The sequence below is a fragment of the Orbicella franksi genome, chromosome 12 (assembly GCF_964199315.1).
Source record: "Orbicella franksi chromosome 12, jaOrbFran1.1, whole genome shotgun sequence".
NCBI lineage: Eukaryota > Metazoa > Cnidaria > Anthozoa > Scleractinia > Merulinidae > Orbicella > Orbicella franksi.
The window spans coordinates 24,515,766-24,538,030 of record NC_138156.1 but is presented as its reverse complement, the minus strand read 5'-3'; the positions used below and the strand labels follow the sequence as shown (position 1 = coordinate 24,538,030).

At 37.6% G+C, this 22,265-nt stretch overlaps 4 protein-coding genes across 4 annotated transcripts; 2 read left to right on the top strand and 2 right to left on the bottom strand.

Moving 5' to 3' along the window:
- Positions 1 to 1,677: 1,677 nt before the first annotated feature.
- On the bottom strand, positions 1,678 to 8,855 carry LOC145463727 (neurexin-1b-like). Its single transcript, XM_081447513.1, has 5 exons — positions 8,299 to 8,855; positions 7,462 to 7,676; positions 4,978 to 5,196; positions 4,094 to 4,525; positions 1,678 to 3,345 (listed from the first exon to the last, which is right to left on the bottom strand). Exons 1-5 carry the CDS (start codon positions 8,814 to 8,816, stop codon positions 3,047 to 3,049), a joined length of 1,683 nt encoding a protein of 560 aa, XP_081303639.1. The 5' UTR covers positions 8,817 to 8,855; the 3' UTR covers positions 1,678 to 3,046.
- Positions 8,856 to 11,159: 2,304 nt separating this feature from the next.
- Positions 11,160 to 15,538, top strand: LOC145463720 (putative transmembrane protein 244). Its single transcript, XM_081447504.1, has 6 exons — positions 11,160 to 11,187; positions 11,268 to 11,353; positions 11,583 to 11,656; positions 12,106 to 12,231; positions 13,444 to 13,488; positions 13,613 to 15,538. The coding sequence occupies exons 1-6, from the start codon at positions 11,170 to 11,172 to the stop codon at positions 13,717 to 13,719; spliced, it is 456 nt and encodes a 151-aa protein (XP_081303630.1). The 5' UTR covers positions 11,160 to 11,169; the 3' UTR covers positions 13,720 to 15,538.
- Positions 15,539 to 15,640: 102 nt separating this feature from the next.
- On the bottom strand, positions 15,641 to 18,920 carry LOC145463678 (tektin-2-like). The gene is made up of 5 exons (XM_081447454.1): positions 18,405 to 18,920; positions 18,006 to 18,076; positions 17,351 to 17,717; positions 17,020 to 17,100; positions 15,641 to 16,753 (listed from the first exon to the last, which is right to left on the bottom strand). The coding sequence occupies exons 1-5, from the start codon at positions 18,819 to 18,821 to the stop codon at positions 16,292 to 16,294; spliced, it is 1,398 nt and encodes a 465-aa protein (XP_081303580.1). The 5' UTR covers positions 18,822 to 18,920; the 3' UTR covers positions 15,641 to 16,291.
- Positions 18,921 to 19,001: 81 nt separating this feature from the next.
- Positions 19,002 to 21,988, top strand: LOC145463714 (coiled-coil domain-containing protein 25-like). The gene is made up of 10 exons (XM_081447497.1): positions 19,002 to 19,072; positions 19,151 to 19,198; positions 19,328 to 19,367; positions 19,518 to 19,569; positions 19,952 to 20,027; positions 20,158 to 20,261; positions 20,339 to 20,488; positions 21,035 to 21,087; positions 21,282 to 21,327; positions 21,717 to 21,988. The coding sequence occupies exons 1-10, from the start codon at positions 19,048 to 19,050 to the stop codon at positions 21,747 to 21,749; spliced, it is 627 nt and encodes a 208-aa protein (XP_081303623.1). The 5' UTR covers positions 19,002 to 19,047; the 3' UTR covers positions 21,750 to 21,988.
- The last annotated feature ends 277 nt before the right edge of the window (positions 21,989 to 22,265 follow it).

The following is a 22,265-nucleotide window of genomic DNA, read 5'->3' as shown; positions in this document are numbered from 1 at the left end:
TTTTTTGCGATCGGTGACTTTTCATACAATTCTCTATATACACAAGCTGTCCCATACACCACGTATGCAGAGTCAAATTTTTATCTTGGGAAGCCGGTGCTTCATTAAGATTTTTTGACTGAAATTATGCGTAAACATACTTAATAAATAAGAACCGCATGTGGACAATATGACATGAAAAAAAAAAAGGTACAACAATTGAGCCTTTCTGGCCTTTCTAACGATGTCGAAACGTTCATATTGTAATTGCAACCTTTTCCTACCTCTGGTTTAAAGCATTGTTAAAACAGAAGCAAGCATTTTTTCCACGCGTCTTGAATATAATTATTAGCCAACTTTACATATTCATAACTGCTCGTGCAGAGTGTTTCAGTTGCGGTTTTGCCAGAAATTAAAGAAGTTAATTTGAACACGCATCGCTTGACAAGTTCTAAATGAAAACTGGTTCTTTTTATTGACAAAAAGAAGACATATTTCGTTCTGTTATCAGATTTACGTGATCCTGGTTTCTGTGTTATTCTACCTCGAGGCAAATCAAATTAACTGAGAAAAAATATAAGTAGCTGAAACCTTAATCCACACAAATGTACCTAAAACCTAGTAAATAATAATCTTACAACCAGTAACAATCGTAGTGTGAATTGTCAAAGATTTCCAACCAGTCATAGCGGTTTTTGATTTACTACAAAATGATTACGTTTTTGCTTTGGTTTTACATTAACAAATCGCTGTCTTTGGATAAAAGATTGTGTAAGGGTAAAATCTCAGCAGAGGAGCCAGGTGGCTCATGAGGCCGGCGCTTATCTCCGGTTTCTGTGGCATGAAGAGACCAGGAGTATTTCTACTCCCCCCTAGATGGGATGTTAGTTCATCGCAGGGTTACCCCAAAGTATTAAATTCGCCAGTACCCATTTATACACCTGGGGTAGAGAGAGACACTGTGAGAGTAAAGTGTCTTGCACAAGAATACAACACAGTGTTCCCGGCAGGGCTCGAACCAGGACCGCTCGAGCCGTGTTCGAACTCACTAACCACGAAGCCACCGCGCCTCCCATTTGAATAGAAGGAGCCATGCAATATTCTAACCATCAATTTTAGCTAATCAGAAGTAAAGCCAAAATCAAAGATAACAAGCTGCACAGAGTTTTCCCGCGTTTCCCTCGCCTGACGCGCACTGCTTGTTTAGCTTTGAGTTTTGATTGGTTCATCATGATATCTGATTCTGCTGTGATTGGCCAGATGAGATTATTCTGAGTCATTTAGCACTTCAGGAGAGTTTTACTGGCTTAACGTGCGAAAAGGAAAACTAGAGAATTTGTATGGCGGTTTAATCCAAATAAAACTCTTTGCGGCAGACGCAGGCCGTCTGTAAGCCGCAGTGAAGCTAGTAGAATTCACATAAAATAATGCAACAACAGAAGTCTATCTTAAAGCATTTTTACTTTCCAATACCAAAAGTCTGCCCGGTCCTCTACGCGCACGGTTTCCGTAAGTTATTTGTAGAGTAATTAACAACCTAGCTGAAATTTGAACAAGCCAAAGAGGCGCTATGCTTTTCTTATCAAACGCAGGATCTCAGGATATAAAGGAAACGAACACAATGCCATTATTAGTTTTATTTCTAAAAATGAATCAAATTAAAAAAATGTCATTTTAAAACTATCTAGCGATCGTATCCTTTATGTTCGACTACTGCAAATGGAAACAGTTAGACAACGAGCAGTGACAAGCAATCACATCGCAGAACGGTAACAAAGCGTAGTCAGTGTCCGGTTTAACAGCATTTCAACCTGATCAATTCTTCCTTGAACGTTCTGCAATGCTTTTGGCTGTGCTGTCTAAATGGAGCCTGTTATAGTTGTCGCACATTTATCCGCTATTGTTTAATCCCAGTCCATAATAATGTTCAATTATAATAATAATGTTTTTTTTTTAAGCGTTCACCCTCGATTCATTTTCCTGAATTCTTTTTTGTACAAAGCAAAAATTTAATACTAATAATGCTTGTTCATATCTCGCTAAATATTTAATTTACAAGTGAAAAACATGCGCTAGGAGCTTAAATATAAAAGCAAACTTTTTAGGAGGCGCAGCTGTTTTGGCTTTTCTGTTAGCGTTCTCCTTTCAAATGCGCAGCAAATAGATCATAGAGCGTCTTAGATTCGACCCGACACATCCATACTGATGACGTAACTCTAAGCGAACTAAATTCATGTAATCACGTGACATCAAAGAACCAGGCATTGGCTCTCATCATGATAATAAGATATCATCCTAGGTAATTAAACTTTTGGAGTTATACCGTGATTTTCTCCTTATACAAAGTACAAACATGCCATAAATTTGGATCGATATGAATTCCAGGCTTGGAGAAGACGATTCAATGCCTTTTTGTTGCCGTTTATGCTAATCTTAATTCAAACTGACTTAGGTCATGCACTAGCATTGCCAAACTTCAACAACAAACAATGCTCACACTCTTTATCACTAACAAATGTCGCAATCGTTCAGTCATTGCATATTTTTCCTGAGTGGCGAAGAGTGGTAGTCAAATCTCTGGAAATTTCTCCAGCAACTTAATCTTTCGTAACAAATCTCTTATTGATTGGAACGCTCAATAATTGTTTATTTTATATCATTTAGATTCCTTTACGTTTTACGTGTTCCTCGGTTCAACGAGCTATGTACTTGCATTACTGGTGCATATGAATCATTTTGAATAGTTGCTGATGTAACTGTCACACTCAAGACTCGTAGAATGAAACCGTATTGGAACCACACACGACACAATCTCCTAGCAAAGCTCACTCGGCACGCCTTTAAATAATTACAAGCTGCTCTGTTCAATTCACACTCTGGAAGCAAATGCAGTCTACATTGTTTGAAAACACTCCTCTTTTATAAAGAGCTTTTTTCTCCTGACCATCAGGTAGTGATTAAGGAATCCGTTTTGGATCTCGCTCAGTGATCAAAGGGCCACCTCTTTCGTTTCCATGGTGTTTAGCAACACTCAGCACATAACACTGACTCAAACTGGAGAGCACCCTTAAACTTTCTCATCGTGTGCTGAGACATAAATGCGAGGTTTCGCGGTTGGCTGAGCGCTGTGTTTTGGCGAATTCCCGCAGCTGGATGAAGCAGACTCAGGTTTAAATGAGCCACTGTAGCGAGAGTTCCAGCGGTACAAGAAAAAGATTGTCACTAGAATGGCAATGGCTGCTATAACCACCAACACGGAGATGATCCAAAATGGCACCACCTGCGGTAATGAGCGCTGGGCCTGGACTCCAGTGGGCATGGGGCCTGGGTCAGTGGAGAGGCGAGTTGCTGACGTCATCACGCCTTCTTTTAAAAAAGCAAAGAAAAAATTATAGATTTTAAATAGGCATTTTTAAACATTTGAAACATGAGAGGTACAGGGTTGGGTTTTGTTACTGACTTTCTGGTACAGTTTAGGCGTAAACGACCTAAACGTAAATGGTCGTAAGGGTGTAATTTCATTAAAGTTATCAGTCGAATGACAAACACTGTTCACTTAACTCTGAAGATGACTTCCACTCAGGTTGTCGAAACGTCGTGCAGTCACCAACAACAATTCTTTTCAGAACCACCCTCACCCGAAAAATCACACTATACAGACTACTGACACTCCTGGGTTCAAACCAATTACTCCGCTGCAATTAAGGGAATGTAATTTAGCGCATCTTCACGTACACTAACATAAAACGCAGCTTCGGTGGGATAATAACTCAGTTTGTGTTAGACTACGAGTAGTCCCTCTTTCGCTTAGTCCGTTGAGCAATACCGTAAAACCGCGAGGAAAAAAAGACCGCTCGCTCAAGATTTCGCCTTCATGATTAAGCGCGGCCATTTTTCTCGCGGTTTTTTTTCTTGTCACTCCCAACGGACTAAGCAAAAGAGGAACTACCCATAGTCTAGTGAACCTTCGAAGACAAAAATTTCATTTATACGAGGACAGAATTACAATGTGACCAACCGATTAACGCGGGCTTTTTAGAACCAATTTTTCTTCAATTTTAATCAGACCAATCATTAACTTTATCGAACTTTGAGGGCCCTCCTCTTGTCATACCTGAAGGGGCATTAGTAGCTGTACCCCTGCAATCCTCATCCTCGTCGTCCCCGACCGGGAAGCACCCTGAAGCGCTGCCGTCAAGTATGATAGTTCCATCAATCACAATTCCAACTTTTACAAATCGTCTATCCGTAATCGTAGGCACGATGCTGTCAAAGACCTTCGTGTGCCTAAAGTAAAACTCTTGTAGATATCCACTAAAGTTCTGTTTCGATTCGGATTTTCTGAAAGCGTTCCTTGGGCCCCCAGCCAAGTACACTTTGGGCTCCAGGCCCACGTTAAGCTGAGAGGATTTCCCGGGCATCTCTCCACCGGCCTGGGGACGATGATCTATCTTTAAAGCGACTTTACGACGCCGCCTGCTAAACTCGACCCAGTGCCACTTGTTGTCATTGACTTTCACTCCTTTTCCCGCCAAAACCAGCTGACCTATAATGAGAGCACATAAATGTAAGGTTTTCCTCCGAGACCTGGAGCGAAACCCCTGCGTTCAGATTTATTTTAAAGAGGATAATAAAGAGAATACTAAATAATTCCTAGGTGATGTTATTCATCCTTTAATTAGCAATTCACGTGATGGAAAGCGTTTTCACAAACATTTGTATCAGTGTCTGAGTTGGGCCAATACAAATGGCAATTTTTTGGTTTCTTCTCAATTGGAACTACTCTTGATAAGACCAAGGGCGTAACTGTTCAAAGGATAGAAATCGCTTTTGATATTCATCACGACCCAAAGAAGATACAAAAAGAGAGATAAGTACAAGCTCCTTTCTTTTCCCCATCCTGTTCAAACTAACCTCCTCGTGCACCAGAGAGGGGGAAGGGAGAATTCATGTACTCAGTAGACTAGGCTCCGTAATTTTTAAAGACTTCTTAATTACCTTCTTCCAGATCTAATTCCACTCTTATTTTGCCATCAGTCATCTCGATCAGCAGATAGTCATTTCCATATGGTGACTGAAGGCTGAATATAATACCACCCGAATTCTCTGTCTTCAAGTGAAACGCAACGTAACTGTAGTTTGAATAGAAATTTTCCTCCGCCGGGTTCACGTGGAAAACGATATAGCCACTTCCGTTCAGCCAAATTGAAGATGTTTCTGTGGAAATAAAGAAAAGAGGACTTAGCACGATTGAGATGTAAATCCTGTTTAATTTCTCCATACAACATCAATACATTAGTCATGAAAATAGTTAATAAGAAAAGAGAAAATTACCAACTACAATGGGGAGGGATGGCGCAGTGGTGAGAGCGCTCCCCTCCCACCAATGTGGACCGGGTTTAATTCCGGCCCGCTGCCTTTCAGTAAAATCCCCCGTACAAGAACCTAGGTTTTTTAAGTTAACCTTTCGTATGTCCTTTTATAAATGGTGTTTACTGTGAGATTATGCTACCTAGGTTCTTAATCAGGTTCTTAATTTCTGTTTTAAAAAAAACAGCTTGTACTCGTGGATGTGGTCTTTATATTACAGTATTGTGGTTTTATAAAAATGCCTTATAACACTGTTTTTGTTACTTTTTGTATCGCATGTGATGAAAAACACATTTTTAAATTAAGAAGCTGTATTGAGATTTTAGCCTAGAACGTTTTTATGTGAAGGGTGCTTAACAGCATGGGAAATTTTAGCCGAACAGGTTCTTAAATTTTGGGTTTTTATCGCGGGTTTTTACCATATGTGGGTTGAGTTTGTTGTTGGTTCTCTCCTTGCTCCGAGCGTTTTTCTCCGGGTTCTCCGGTTTTCCTTCCTCCACAAAAACCAACATCTCCAAATTCCAAATCGACCAAGATAGGGGACCCGCATGAAAACCGGTTAAGGCTGATGTGGCCTTCCTCTCTTTTCGTCCTGTTTCGGCGATGTTTTTGTCGACCATGTATGTATACGTTTTGTATACGAACTCTTCAGTTTGAATGAAAACCATGCAACTCAATTTGAGGTCCATTCTTTTTTAATGTTGGTTTTAAGAATTTAAAGGTGCATAAAGACAATATCCCGTAGTTGATGATTTTTAATATTCTCACCACATATGAATGACAATGTAAGGAGATCTTAGCTGCTGATCACTATTGAATCGTGTCCTGTTTTATATTCTGTAACTTTATTGCAATATTTTTTCCCGCTTGGCCCAGCCACTTAGCTCGATTAGCCTTAACTATTTCTAAGTGGCTGTGCTCTGTTTTTCATGGTTATTTTTTCACATTGCATGTATTTATTTTTATTGTAAAATTTTTCTGGGCACGAAATAAAGATAGTTGTTGTTGTTGTTGTATTGAGAATGGACAGCCATGTGGTTTGTGGTTCACCATCTGCCGGTGACAGCGCCTCTTTTTATTCAAAACGAAAAGCTTCTTGCCGACCAACAACGACTAACGAACAAGAAGTCAAATCACTTATAACTTGCATCCAGAAAGCGCTATCGTCGGCTCACGAAACAATAAACTGTATAACTGTTACCCACCAAGACAGACGAACATCGCGCTTTGTTTCAGAAAGTATTGAATGCTATGTCATCAAAAATACTCGTGAATTTAATAACAGATCTGTCATTTTCCTTACAAACAAAGTAACATTTTTCTTATTCGGCGTCTAGAAGTTATAATGATAATAATTCGATCTTCAAAACCTAAGTCGGTAATTTGGAGTAATATTAATCATCTTCTTAGAGAAAAGCGAGTAGAAATTCACTAGCAGAAAAATCAATTTGACGCTACTTGTGTTCACTTGAGCTTTTATTTGACGTAAAAGCTCCGACTGGTGGAAGCTCTGGTCGTGTCTCTGGTTATAACAAAGACACTCCAATATAATACTCGTATTTGGCGTTTACTTGGGTATATCTTCAGAATTTTCCAATAGACAAAAAAGAAAAGCATTTTAACACTGCGTTAAACAAAACATTTTGAACTGCGCAAACGCTGAGTTTATAAATTTTCAAATCATCAATAATTCATCAAGTTTAAACAAAGGAAGTCAAGACCGTGATCTGATCTCAATTAGCATAGATTTTTAGGAAGTTAATTCTCCGTTTTCTCCTTAGTTTTATTTTCGATTGTGAGGACGTATCAAATACGAAAGACCGTGTTTGACAACATTTCCAGTTACCCCGAAGATCGCCAAAAATACTTCGCTACGCGTCGTATTCACAACTCTCTTTTCGGTGTTTGAAAATGTGGTCAAACACGGTCTTTCGTGTTTGACGTATAACATGAACGTTGCATTGGGTTGAATAAAGTAGTACCACTATTAAGCTTCTAACACGGACATAATTTTCATCACCACAAAAGTAGAAAAAACTTTGTTGAAAACTGGTTTTCCTGAGAGAAATTCTTCCTCTCGTAAGACTTGAAGTACATGCTGGCCGTACCTACCGTCAGTACAATTGACTCCTTCAAATCTGGTTCCGTTACAGTCACACCATACACTGCTTACACTATCACGACAAATTCCACCGTTCTCACATTTATCTGTTTGCGAGCAAGGATCCAAACAGCCCTCCGATGTCCCTGAAGTGTTTTGCAGCTGGGCTTCTCTCAAAGGTCTTACTCCATTGCTGTGCATTATTCCACTTATACAGCCATCAAAACTAAAACACAACCCGTGAAAATGTTATTAGTATAAAATGTGCGTTGGTTGGCCAACTTTGTTCAGCAATGAAATTCCACGCAAGGGTAATGTATTATTCATCAGAGAGGCTGGATTTCAGTTCCAAAAATAAATTATTTATGTGTATTTTTCTGCGGAATGAATTTATTAATTCCTTTCTTACGAGTAAAATGGTAAGTCCTGCTTCAAAAGCAAAGAAACGAAGCCCTCGATTGAGTTCATGGCGCATGGGATTAAAGCGATCTGTAGCGACTTTTAAACGAGGTTATTAGTGTTAATAAAATCTCGATCTTTTGTCTTACAATGAACCTAAAAAAAAAAAACACAAGAACTGTAAAATAATTGATTTCACTATGTTCGCAGTTTCGGAATGTTCTGAAGCAGCTGCAATTCGCCGTGCAGCCATTAATTCATCTTATTTATCTTAATCATGGGCCTGTGTATTCATCACAACAGCATTACTGTGAATAAAAATGGTCAAATCATTTCATTCACAGGTGCACGTACCACACATCAAGAGGAAAATCAAAGCTTACGGAAAAACAAAGAAAAATTAACACTAACTAGCCTTCGCTTAAAAGTGGAAACTCACGCCGTCTTACCTGTTAAAATGTATGCTTTCGTATTTAATAGCTGGAAAGGAGAGATCATTGAATGGCTTATACCACGGAATTCCACCAACAAACAAATCGCTTTGAACTCCAAGAGTCTGTCTGCCTGTTCCTTTGTATTCCGTACTGTTAGTCCAACTGTCCACTGTAATTGTTGTTGACTTGTAATTTCGTTGGACAGTTACTTTGTGCCAGTTTCCGTCCGCCAGATTATGACCGACGAGTAGTGTTTGCGTTTCATCGCAGTTACCCATTTTAAGGCGCAATCTAAGCCGCCCGTCCGCCAAAGACAAATAAATGTATTGGCACTGTCCTTTGTCGTCTTCGTAAACTAGGAAACCATTTTTGTTATCCGTCTTGAAATGAAATGTTAAATTTCCGTTTGTTTTGGCGTTCCATCCCTTGAAAACAGCAAAGGCCGTTGGGTCTTTTGAGAACCGAAGACCGGTCCTCGCCGAAAGAGAACCGGCAATAAAACTGAGCTGGAGAATTATCACAACTCCTATCATTTCACTTACGTTCCGCCCAACAAAGGCTCCATATTAACTGTACAGCGAAACGTGGGGAAAAACGCGCGTGCTTCACGCCAGACTTGAAAGAAATTCACTCTAAACTACATAACTGACCAGACGTGCAAAAGGCCAAGTTAACCAAATCGAACTTTCAAGGCGGCAGTGCGTCACTGCGAGCCAACATTGCTTATCTTGTTTGTGATTGGCTAATCGAGTGATTTTATCCAACGTACTACTTATCTCCATACCGTTGCGGCGGGAGATCAGTTCAGTAAGCCGCCCGTTTGTAAAATGTATTGAATGAGTACCAGCACTCTGAATTACGTCACCATTTGCACAACTTGGAACAATTTTTTACGCACGTCCTGGCAAAATTTTTTTTTTTGTACGTTTGCATGCTAAATTTAATGATTTCCTAACCGGATCTTAATTTTAATGTTTCCAATGGGTGTGCAAATGAATGTGCAAGTTTCGTGCGATTCCTTTGTGTTGATAACCAAAATTCCAACCAGAATCACCGTGAATACGATAAAAATAACCAGAGCAACCCTCCACGATGATGTGCTAAGTTAAATGGTTACTACAAATCAAAATATCAACAGAACTCAAAATGAATTTCAGCGTAGTAGTCGAGTATCAAAATTTAAACTACAACTATGTCACTTTAAAAATAACAAAGAGAAATATAGAGTGAAAATTTTACTCTATAATTTAATTTCTGGCTCGTGGATCACTAAAAATTTCATGACATGGAATTTGAAAGCGACAGCGTCAAGTTCTTGGCTTTTAGCTTGACAACTTCGGGAATAAATTAAACTCCAAATAGCGTGAAATAAAAGAGATTGGATGTTAATTTTCATCGTCAACATTCTATTTATCATACAAAATCGAACAGAAGAATTAAGTTCAGAGAGCATCACTTAAAATACAACATGTAGGGTACCAGTTTCAAACCTTTCTTCACAACTAAAGATCCCTAATTGACTTTTTCACATTGAAGGAGCCAGTAAAAGTTATAAAAGCACTTCGGTTTTGCAAAAAATTATACGCAAACAGCGACACAGAATGTAACGGTCGATCGCTTTCATGTAAAAGTATCACGCAGAAATGTTTCCTTGTCTCCTCCGCAGAAGTCAGAAGTCCCAGTTGCAGGAATTTATTCTCTTCTCAGTCTCCTTTATCTCGATAGCGTTTACAAAGGAAGCCTCGACAGAGAGACATTTCCAAGTTGCCTTGTGCCTCAGTGTCAAAACGAGTCTTAGCGAAAAACCTTTCATATGAAAATGTGCTCCGCCTACAGGTTCATTTTCCTGTAACAACAACAACAACAACCCTTATTTACACACGATTTAGTTTAAAGCAATAGGTTTGCTTGTGGGGTCGAGTTTACACTAAAAACAGAAATACGTACAATAATAATATGATAATTCTACAATTCTAACAATGCAAGCTCTCATTTTCATATGAAAGGTTTTGCACGGACTCGTTTTGAAACAGAGGCACAAGGTAAGCATTGATCTGCAGACCCAAAATGACGTCGTAACACATTATCCTATGTCTTCCTAAAGCTAGCCCCTCTTTCATTTTGTGTTACTAAGGCTCCTGCTGTTGTTTCATGTAAAACAGGCCAAAAATGTAGCCGTTATGCGTACTGAGATTGGAAATTTTCACCACTTGGCTGTAAAAGATGTTTACTGTAAAAAAATTTTAGCCATGAAAGTGAAAGTCCCAAGAACTCTTGCAAATCCCTTTTTGGGTCTTGTTTTGTTTTTTTGTAGTTTTGTAGTATAGGGAAAAGCCAGGAGACGTTTCTTATAATAATAACTTTTTCCATCCCGAAATGGTCTTAAATACGTTTTACGGTAATCAAGCTAATTTTTTAACTTTCTTAAATTTCAACTCAGTTTAAAACATTGCTAGTTAAGACTTAATCCGATAGGAAATCGAGCAATTTCAACTTTTAGTGGACAAAAACTTTGATTGCGATACAACGTAAATAATATAGTAAATGGTTTGTAAATAATCTTGGTACTAAAAAGTACTAAGTTTTTGTTCTCTTGGTTTTTGTCCACTAGTTACTTGAACTTCTGGAGGATTCCCTCTTAATTTCTAAGATTTCTGTTAACCGTAAGGGAAATGAATTAACCGTTGGCCCTAAAAAAGGCAAAAATTAATATGAACCATTAGCCGTGAAAGTCACCCCCCCCCTCCCCCCCATTGAGAGCCTCTTCACTCTCTTTCATCTTTTTGTTGGGGAAAATATAGCACCGCCCCTTTAAAAGTTGGCGGCAAGACAATACCCTACCACAATGCTTTGCGCCATCTGTCCTGCAAGTGAGGCAACGTAAACATGGCGGACGATACGCGGGTAAGACACAGAATACAACTATAAAACTATTAATGTTGAAGATCCAGTTTATTGACGGGGCCTTTTTATGATATTTTCAGGTTATTTGCTGCAATCTTGCCATCGCCCTTCCGTTATTTTTCCTTGTTTACTACATGACAGCGGCAGTACTAAGTGGTGCTTTCAAGTAAGTCAATCTTATTTATGTCTGGTGTGATTTTGGCAGTTGCTATGTTAAGTTTATCATCAAAGTCAGCAGAGTAAAGTCTGTATGTTTTCTTTAAACATCGTATGTCAATATTTAGGCTCTATGGCAATCGCTATAATAGTTTATAGACTGATTCCTCAGTTATAAAGCAGCATGATTTCTATGGGGAGGTTCAGATGTCTAACAATATTTGTTTGTGAATGAATAGAATCAGTGATTTTGATGGCAAGACACCCTTCGATTTCAAAAACTGTTGCAGTATAGATGACAATCAGAATTTAGGTAAGTGGAAAAATATTCAATCGTGTGTTGAAAGAGCAGGATAGTGATCATGTTTCAAGTTCGTGCCTTAAAATTTGGCTGGGAAAAAAATTGCAGACAAATGTATGGAAAATTAGAAAAATTAACTAAGCATCTTCTAGCCAGGCTACATCCTTCAAACTTGGTGAATACGATCTTCTACCTAGTATTTTAACATTTTGATTCACAAATTGCGTAAAATTCAATTTTGGAAAAAGTTATTTGCCATCGGATTCCCATACAAACACTGTAATTTCTGACTGCTTTGCCTACCCGTCAAGATGGCGTCAAAAACTGCGATAAGGTCTATTAGTGCGCACAACAGGGTTCTCCTCCCAGTATTCTGTAACAGAAATTGAAACTCAGAAGTGACTTTATAAGATATTGTACATGTAATGTTACATTCATGAAGGTCTTGTATTTGCTTTCAGTAACCCTCGTTTCTCTGTTGCTGACATACATCATCACTACAGCAATTTTTATAATCTTTTTGAGAAAAAGAGTCTGGGATTATGCCATAACAATAGGATTTGTTCATCTTTTACTGTCCTGTGCTGGTAAGAATGTTTAAAATTTAGATATACCTCTTACTAACCAAGTTCGAGGGCCTTACTGTAAGTTATAGACTGAGTTTTTTCCCCATTGATTTATGGCCAAAGCATGAAGCACGTGGGCCATAAATTGAAGGGGGAAAATGAGGATCCGTAACTTACAGTATGGACTGAGAAAATGCGGATAGTAAGATATTTATTATATCTCTACTGTGTATCTGACGGGTTTGGGATTGATTTCTGTTCACGTGGAATGGCTTCAAATTTCTGACACTCCTGGAAAGCTTGTTTGGTCAAGATGGCTGGATATCGGCCAAGTCCTTTTTTTGTGAGTTTGTGGACCTCAACTCCATCTTGATCCATAAACAGGTAAAAAAGAATGAAGCCAATGTCCAGCAATCTTGACCGGAACAAGCCTGGTCAGTAAAGGATTTATTATATGGCTTTCAGGGAAATTTTCCTTGCGGGACACAGTGGGTAGTCCTGAGCAGTCAAGATAGCCCCATGTTGGCTGCTCAGGTAGCCAATCATAGTGCAGGATTTGATTGATCTTGCCAACCCAAGGAGTCAGCCGTAAAATACAGAATTAGAGTATTGCTACATACAAAAGTCTTCCACTACTGCCTTTTGGTACGTGTAACCTCCAAAAAAACTAATATTATGATTAGTGGCTAGCCTCTCTGACCAAGGGTCAGGAAAAGACTATGGAACCGCAATATACTTCGGGTTTCAGCCAGGGAACCCTTCAGAGACTGATCTTGATCTGGAAATTGTTGATCATCCCACTCAAACTGGCATTTCCTTATTAGTTGTTAATTTTACAAGTGAATATGTGTGAAAAGATCATATATTTGAACTGCGGAGAAAGATATGAAGACATGATAGATCATTGCAGTTATACACACAACTTAAGCAGTTGTGAGATTAAAGCCTGAAAAAAAAGTCAGGCTTGAATGGGATTCAAACCCATGACCTCTGCAATACCGGTACAGTGCTCTTAAACAGTGACCAGCTCCCAGTTGGCTTGATAGCTCAGTTGGTAGAGCACTGCACCGGTATCGCAGAGGTCATGGGTTTGAAGCCCGTTCAGGCCTGAATTTTTTTCAGGCCTCAATCTCACAACTGCTTAAGTTGTGTGTATAACTGCAATGATCTTTCATGTCTTCAGTTGTTAATTTTGTTAATTGATATAATTATAAAATATATTATTGATTTCAGTTATGCAGTCCTTCCCGACAAATTGGCAATGGTGGATTGCCTTTTGTAAGTTTGCCAACACTGTTGTTTTCAAGATGTTTTAACTTTCTTTGATTTCATCAGAATTGAAATCAACCCTAGGCAATTAACTCAAAATGTACTCTTTTGTTTTTGTTTTTTTTTTTTAAAGTATCATCTGTACTTTTCATGGCTGTGTTTGGAGAGCTGGTGATCCGATGCTGCAATATGAAAAATGGTGCTGCCAGTGTCAGTCCAGAAACAAATGTGATAACATGATAGTTTAAAAACAGTGCCATGGATGTGAGAAGATAATCTATTAATATCAAAAATTATCATTATTACTGCGCCTCTCAATAACATGCATGCTATAAAATTCAAAGCTCAACCGACAAAATTGTTTTTCGCTACCATCAATCAAATGTTCGGCGGCTCCTCCAAGCTTCCCACTACTGCTGAGCACTGTTTCATTGTCTGGACTGTGCTCAACGATTTGATTACGGCATGCTTGGCAGTAATCGGAAGCTGGGAGGAGCTGCTGAACATTTGATTGACGGTAGTGAAAAACGCATTTGTCAGTTGAGCTTTGAATTTAATAGTACGCATGTTATTGAAAGGTGCAGTAATAAATGAAAAATTATATGCTAGCTAACAAACTAGCTAAATATTTTTTAAAAGATGGAAAGCGCTTTATTTTCTGATAAGAGCAAAAGCTAATAATAATAATATTGTAAAGTTGTCTAATAACATGACAAGAACACTTTTAAAATATTCTCAGTGTATTTAGTTTATTAGGCTTACAGTAGAGGTTATGTTATATTGCCTGACAATGTAAATAAGATTCAGTTGTAAATAACTGTAAATAAACTAATAAAAGGAATTTAGAGTTGGTATGTAGTCAAATAATCTCAGATTACTATATTCTGATCACAAATAAGTTGTTACCAGAAAGTTGTGTCACTCTAGGATTTGGCATGGCTTAAATGCTTATGAGAAAGAAAAATATTATATGATAATATAAAGGTAAATCCCTTTTGTAGGCTGAAGAATATTTTAGTCAGTGATATTTGACAATGCAATATGTTTTGCTTTTTCACTATTACTGACTAGTAATTAACAGTCATTTATAGCAAGGAGTTCGGAGAGCACTCAAGAGTTGCTCTTGGCAAGTTCATCATAACTCAGCAGTGCATAGCTAAAAGCATGAACCATTTAATAACATTGCCGGTGGAAATGTATATCAAAACTCACTCCAAAAAAATCTAAAACAACATCTATTGCAACATCACCATGTGATAAACAATAATTTTGGCACGGTGACTTGCTCCTGTTATCAACATGCACTATTGGATAATGGTGCATGTTTACATACACTGAACTTGGTTGTGTGGTTGTACTAGCTGTGTTATGAAATTAATTTGTATTTTTTAAAACTAAGGGCTTGAGAAATTTGCCTGTTTGATCATCTTAGCTGGGCTTTCAAAATGTTTTGGTTAGCATGTTTTGTCCAGTAAGCTGTACATAAGATTTCTCTTTTCCTTTTGTGAAGATCGGATACCAGAAAGATGACATGAACACATTTTTATAGTCTAAATAAGGCTTGGAAGACAGGATGAAAGTTAGCTCAAGGAAACTACTTATCATGTGTGGATGGAATTACAATGGACATGTAACGTCTGTAACATGACCACACATTATTCTTAGTGTGATAAAGTACAATGATTTGAATCAAAACCAATTTTGTGCTGTAATATTGTTTGGTGAATTAAGACTCCTTCGTGTAAATAGTAGCCGTAGATGTTCACTTTTTTTGACAGTATTATATTTTAGCTAGTCAAGGGTTTTTCTTCATCCTGCCTCCTTGAGGTATGAAGAAGAGAGACCTGGGAAATTAGGCTGGAAACAAGGCTGTAGGGCAGATTTTGGTTATTTATTTTTTACAGACCAGCCTCTTTTTTAACAGTAATAAAAATGCTGGTATAGTGGGGCAGTTTTTTAGTCACTGGATATATATACAGAATTCTACAGTAACCAAGTTTCCAAGACCCTGACATTGTAACTTGCGGTACATTTATAATAAAATCTTCGTTATCTTTCAGTTATGTAATATTAATGCCTGTGTTGTCCAATATATTGATTGTAGTAATCAGTATCTTTTTGTATTTCAATCTTCTATTCCTCTTGTCTGTCTAACACTGTTTGCCCTGTTGCACAGAGCTTTGACACGTCCTTTGTACTTGGAGAGCAACTGACTGCTATGCAGGTTATGACATAATCTTTTAATAGTCAGTTTTGTGTGTGTGAGAAATAGGATGGAGTTGACCGTATAAACTATTGATAACAAGAAACAAGTATTGTTATGAGAATGATATGATTATCTAGAACCAGTATTAATAAATATTTGATTTCACTGTGGGATTTATTCCCATAACAAGAATCAAACTGAGTTCACACATTAGGAGTATCATGAAGATTGTTTTATTAGCAGCTGATTTGAATAATTCCAAAATATTTACATTAAAATGGCGTTAACTGTACATGCATAAATTAACCATGTTTTTTGAAAAAGTCATTTTGTGAAAATTATAGTTGAAAGCTGTTGAGAAGACATATTTTGTATTGGTCTAAAATGAAAAGGAAAAAAAAAACATTTTGGTATGTGCAATTATAATTGGTATTAAGTATTGACAACTAGAACAATAAAAAAAAACAGTTTACAAGTGATCATTCTTGGAAGTTTTCCTGGTTTGAAGAGTCCATCTCTATGCCAAAGTAGTTCACAAATTCTTGCATAAAATCACCATTTCAACACTTCTATAACAAACTTTTCTTCTGTTTATAAAAACTTTTACTAGTCAACAAGTGGTGATTGCACCCTCCTGCCGCTCAAAGGTGGTGTGTAGGTGGTGTTAGCCGCACGAGGAGAGGTCACGGGCATGGGAGAACGGGTACCCTGCACCTCTGTAAAGGGAGCATTCTCCATGGTAGGAACACGAGATGAATGTTGAATGGTGTTGAACACTGTTCCTGTATTCATCATGCTATGTGGGACTTCCTTCATCTTCTGCCGCACTTCCATGCTTCTATTCTCCAATGCCAGTGAGTTGTTCTTGATTGCAAGGTCCTCATTGATCCTCTCCAGGTTGCTTCTCAAAGCCTGCAGTGCATTTTCTGCTTCTCGGAGCTTCTCATTCAGTGCCCTGATGGAGCCGCTGATTTCAGCCACTTCATGGCACATCTGATACTGAGGCTGGTCACGGCACAGTTCAACATTGGGTCGGTATGTTCTGTTTTCCAGACGTGTTTGTACAACCTGGAAATCAACGGCAACAAAAGTTTGAATGAAACAATGTATTGCATTAGGTATCTGGACCATTTGGAGTCTGATCCTGCAACTGGGCATGCATTTCCGGTAAACACAGTAAAATCATTGCAGATCCAGAAAAAAAAGAACATTCAAAACCATATAAAAACAATGACCCCAACCATTCGTCATGGAGAAAAACTTATTGATATTTGTGAAGTTAGGCTACTGAAAGCGAGCAAAGAAAACCCTGAAAAACTGCAACAGTAACTTACCATCATTGGTGCATTCTTAGCATCAATTGCCTCCTTGATTCCCTTAATGTCATTTTCTAACGTTGAGATTTCCTCCATGGTCTAAGAGAAAAGAGATTAAGTGATTAACCATTGAGTTTTGACATGTCCAGAAGTTTGATGATGGCTGGTGTAGGGTCCTACACACCTTGTACAATTTTTGTAACAAAGAGATTAGTTTCTATGAAACCATTGTGGTTGTCTCTCTTATCTTTTTTGCATTTGAAATTTGGGATCTGAGGACTTTTTTGGGTTAGAAAGATTTTGGAAAGGACATATTGACATGCATAATAATATAATGATCAATATTTACATTTTTCTGCTGCCACTCCAGCTCTGACCTAGCCTGATTGGTCTCGTGAATTCTTTTGCGGAAGGAATACTCTGTGGCTTGCCTCTGAGCTTCAAGATCATTAGCTGTCTGCTTTAAGGTGGCAAAAATTGCCTCCCTGAGATGCTTGGATGCTTTCATCTCTGCCTCGGCACGTAGCTTGTTGTAGTTTGAAAAGGAATCCCAAGTCTCAGGAGTTACACTTCCCTTCACGGTGCGTGTGGGATTTACTTGAAAGCCAATGTTAGCTGAGTTGTTGTTCAGGCGATAACATTCAGCATCAAGCTCCAGGGTAGTGTGCTTGTCTGTTATATCAAGGTGTAGTTGATGGCGAGCCTCTTGCAAGAGACTGAAATGAGAGAAACATTCAGAATTCTTGTTACCTGGATATTTTTCACTTAATCATCGGCTTAATACCCCCAGGGGGTCATGGCTAAAAGTGAATTGTGAAGTGAAGTATATTTTTCATTTGTGGAGTTTCTTTGCTTTCCAGTATTATTCCGAGTGATCCTTTTTTTCCCTCAGACCTCCATGATAGCTGCCTCAGTTTTGTACAGGGATTTTTTACTTAATAAGTAAATTCACTAATAATTATTATAATTTAAATGAATGAAATTCTAGACTTTCTTAAACTCACCATAATTGTTCAGAGGCTTCGTCAACTTTCTGCTGAAGAAGAGCTTTAGCTCCTTCAATCACTTCCACCTCCTGTAACACAAAACATGAATTTTACATTAAATTTATACATAAGCTTATTGAAAACACTGTATAATATGCTTATACTAATTGAGATTACACTGCAATATCAATGAAATACGAAATATATCTCAGCACAACCATGCATGCTAAATCGTATAATAACTTGTTTTCCCTTCCCCTTTCCAGAAGTTTTATATGACCTTATATCATTTTATCAGGTTTATTTTCTAGAATTGTTGGGGGGTTTCACCAGGAACTTTTAATTGATTACTTCATGTAAACATGTTTATGTCTAATTCACTCGAGAAAAACATCTGTTAGAAAAAGGTTTTTTAACCTTGTGAAGCTGGGCTTCGACTTCATCTCGTACAAGATCGATGCTTTGTCGATTTTCTCTTAACATAAGACATTCGAAGGTGATATCAAGCGGAACTTTCTTTGCTTCCAGGGCGCGTTCTGTTCGTTCTTTTTCCTGCTGCAATAAAGCAATCTCGGCATCTGTTTCGGCGAGACATCTCTCTAAATCCCTCTTCCAGTTGTCAATGTCATGTATTCTCTTTTCAAGCTTTGTGTTGCTGTCGTGTTGGGTCCAGCGAGTGTGGTTGTCTGTCTCGTTTCTCAGAAAGCGGCTTTCTTGTCGAACACGGTGCGAAGAATCTCTTTGGCGTTCTGCGTTTGTCCTTATAATCGTGTTTGAAGTGTGCCAATCTGACACTGCAAAGCGTGGAGGAATCTTAGGATCCGTCAAAGCCATATATGTTCCTTTTCAATAAAATTTCAGGCAAAGACTCTTTCCGCAAGGAAGACGTGGACTAAATGAGTTTACACAGTAACCATAGTACTCTTTACAGCTGGCGTTGTTTGTTCCCATAGCAACTGATAGAACTCGTATTGCGAAAGGACTGGGACTAGTAGTCCCCAGATTGTCACGGTTGTTATTTGGAACTTGGACGCCTTGTTGAAGGCAGACACCATCCATCATGGTTTTATATTTTGAAAGCAATGGTGAGTCGAATTATGTGTTGTAACTGGTTTCTGGGGAAAGCAAAACTATATTTAATTGCTGTTTGTTTTTTTCACCAGTTGTCTCGCCACCATCCATTATTTTCATGGGAGCAGATAAACACGAAAGTGAGTTAATTTTTTATTGTTGAAACTTTTTATCATCAGTCTCGATCGATCAAACATTCCGGCCATTTTAAAGGCCATATCACTCGTTTCTATACTATTAAGCGAAAGAAATATTTTGTCTCCATACAGATGAAGATTTAATTAAATGGGGCTTCCCAGAAGATGTTTGGTAAGAATTTTAATTAATACAGCTCATCGGCTAAACTACAGAATACAGGGCCACTTTTAACCATCTTAGGTTCTCTTTTGTTTTGCTTGTTTTACAAGTGAATTTTCTTGTTTTGCCGTTGAGCCACACAATGTGTAATTTATTTTGTAGGTTTCATGTTGACAAAATGTCATCAGCTCATGTTTATCTTAGATTACGAAAGGTAAGATACCGGATGTACTGTGAAAGTGTTATACCAAGAATTATATACCATCAAATATTTTTGCTCATACCTGATTGGTCTAAACATGTCACATGACTTTTTTTTCAAAACTGTGCATGTTGCAAAAAATATTTGAGGGATAATAAACACAACAGCTATGATTTGGAGAGAAAATTTTCTTCCGAGGATATTTGTCCTTGGACATTATCCGTTCCTCAAATCTCTCTGTTCCTCGAGCTACACTCTCAGAGAAGTGTTCACGATAATGTCTGCAGACATTCATGCCAAATGAAAGCTATTGTTGATATAAGCCTGGCATGTGGGGATGTCTATCTTTTCATTCTTCAAATGTGTTAGTGATTTTCTGTTTTAATTCCAATAGGGTGAAACACTGGATGACATTCCCATGGCAGTGTTAACAGATTGTGCTCAGCTAGTAAAAGCTAATAGCATTCAAGGTAAACATCAACCTTAATTGTTCCCAGGGTCTCTCTTCCCCCTATCCCCTGGCCATTGATGTCTTTCTCATGGAAGTGCTGAAAGCCACTTATGTTCAAACAGTAATTTTATTAAATTAATATATTTTAGGTTGCAAGACTAACAATATTGCTGTCGTATACACCCTTTGGGAAAACTTAAAAAAGACCAGTGACATGGAGGTTGGCCAAGTGGGTTTTCACAGTAACAAAGAGGTAACTTATCTTTACTAAATTATCAGTGTCTTTATTCACTTTCTTGTTACTCTTAACTTTAGTCTGTAACTTTGAAGGTACGAACCATTCAAGTTGAAAAGAAAATCAGTGAGATAGTTAACAGACTGAACAAGACTAAAGAAGAAAAGGTTGTAAACTTAAGAGAGCTAAGAGAAGAGAGGGATCGACTGGAAAGAGAAGGAAACAAAAAGAAATTAAGAGAGCAGGTATGTTTGCTCAATAAATTATTATGCACTAAGGCTTTTTTTGCTGACAGTAATAAATTTCAAGTAATTTGTCCACTACAGGTTAAACACCTTAGTGGGGAGTGCCAGAGACTTTAGGATCGTTTTAAGTAACAATAATTATTCCATGAGTGTCCATTGAATATGAGGTAACAGATAGCCAACGAGGCATGTACTGCCAATTCGGCTATTACCATCTCATATATCCAACAAGCACGAGTGGAATTATTGTTTTATTAAAAACGCCCCCAAAATATTGAAAACGAAAATTATAAAATAAAAATAAAAAAGGCCCAAAAAATTATGCATGTAAGTTACAGTTACCATATTTGTAGTGAATTTTAATGAAATCCCTGCCTCCTTGGGAGGGGTATGGATATATTTCTGGAATAACACATTTGTAATTAAATTGGGTGAACATTTGATTAGGATCATTCTTAGCTTTGGCTGATGTTGCTGGAGAGTGTCAGTAGTATCTTATTGACAAACATTAGTTTTACTGTTTTTTATTCTTTTATATGTAACCAGAAACAAAGAGAAAAAGAGGAAGAAAAGAAAAGGAAAGAGGAAGCTGCACTGAGGTGAGAATGGAAGCTGTGTTTATATTAAAGTTATTTTTTATTTTTATTTTTATATTAAGTTTTGAAAATCCATGATACTGAGAGTAAGATAGTACTGGATTATTTAACTCAAAATATGTTTGCTGATGTACAAATAAGTGTCATGTATGAGCAATTTACTACATAAGTTGATAATATTCATTTTATTTTTTCAGGAGCTATGACTCATTAATGGTCTCACAAAATATGATGTCCAACAAGGTACACTGAACAATAATATTTAAATAGAATAATTCTATTTACTGACTGTTCTTTCCTGTGGAATCTGATGTAATTTCCCTCTACAACATGGGAAAAAAGACAAACATACCAAAATTATGTGAGTGAAATTAACAACCCCTAGGGGGATTATAGTCTTTATTAAAAGAGCAGAAACAACATATGTGCAACTTTACAATCAAATTATGAACTAAGCTAAAAACCAATCATGTATTACAAAATTACAAACCTACAGAACCTGTTTAGAGGATTTATGGTAATATTGCTATGAATGCAAAATTTAAAAGAATGGTAATTTACTAATCATATTAGTGATCAGTAAGTGGTTGTTATCAAAACTCACAAGAATTACTGTGTTTTTCTCTATTCAGGACAATGTGTCAGATGAAGATGATTTTATGTAAAGAGATTAAACACAAGCCTAGGTTGAAACCTTTCTTCTTTCTGGTAGCACATGAATACTAGGCCCTTTTTCTGCTGGAGACAGCCTCATGGCAGTAAAAAAAAACCTGTATGCCAGTATCATAATATTATGGGGCTGTTCAGATTAGGAAGTACCAGAATCTAATCTATGTGCAAATATTTATCACTAAATTCATTGTTAATAAAAGGATGTTGAAAAATGTTGAATAATATTATCTAATTTTTCCAATCTACAGATGGACAGGAACACAATCTAGGGGTACTCTCTATTTAGTCAAAAATTATTTTTGTTCAAAGGCTAGATAACACTACCATATTCACTGGATAAATCGCTAACCAGTGGATAAGTGTTAACAACTCAAACCATGCTATCTGCTGGATAATGGATAACCTTATTCACCTTTCGAACAACCTGGGCCGGATGTAAATGGAAAATCCTTTTTCAGTTCACTGCACTGGAAAATTTGAAGTAAAAACTGTTCTTCTCTTTACCTCTT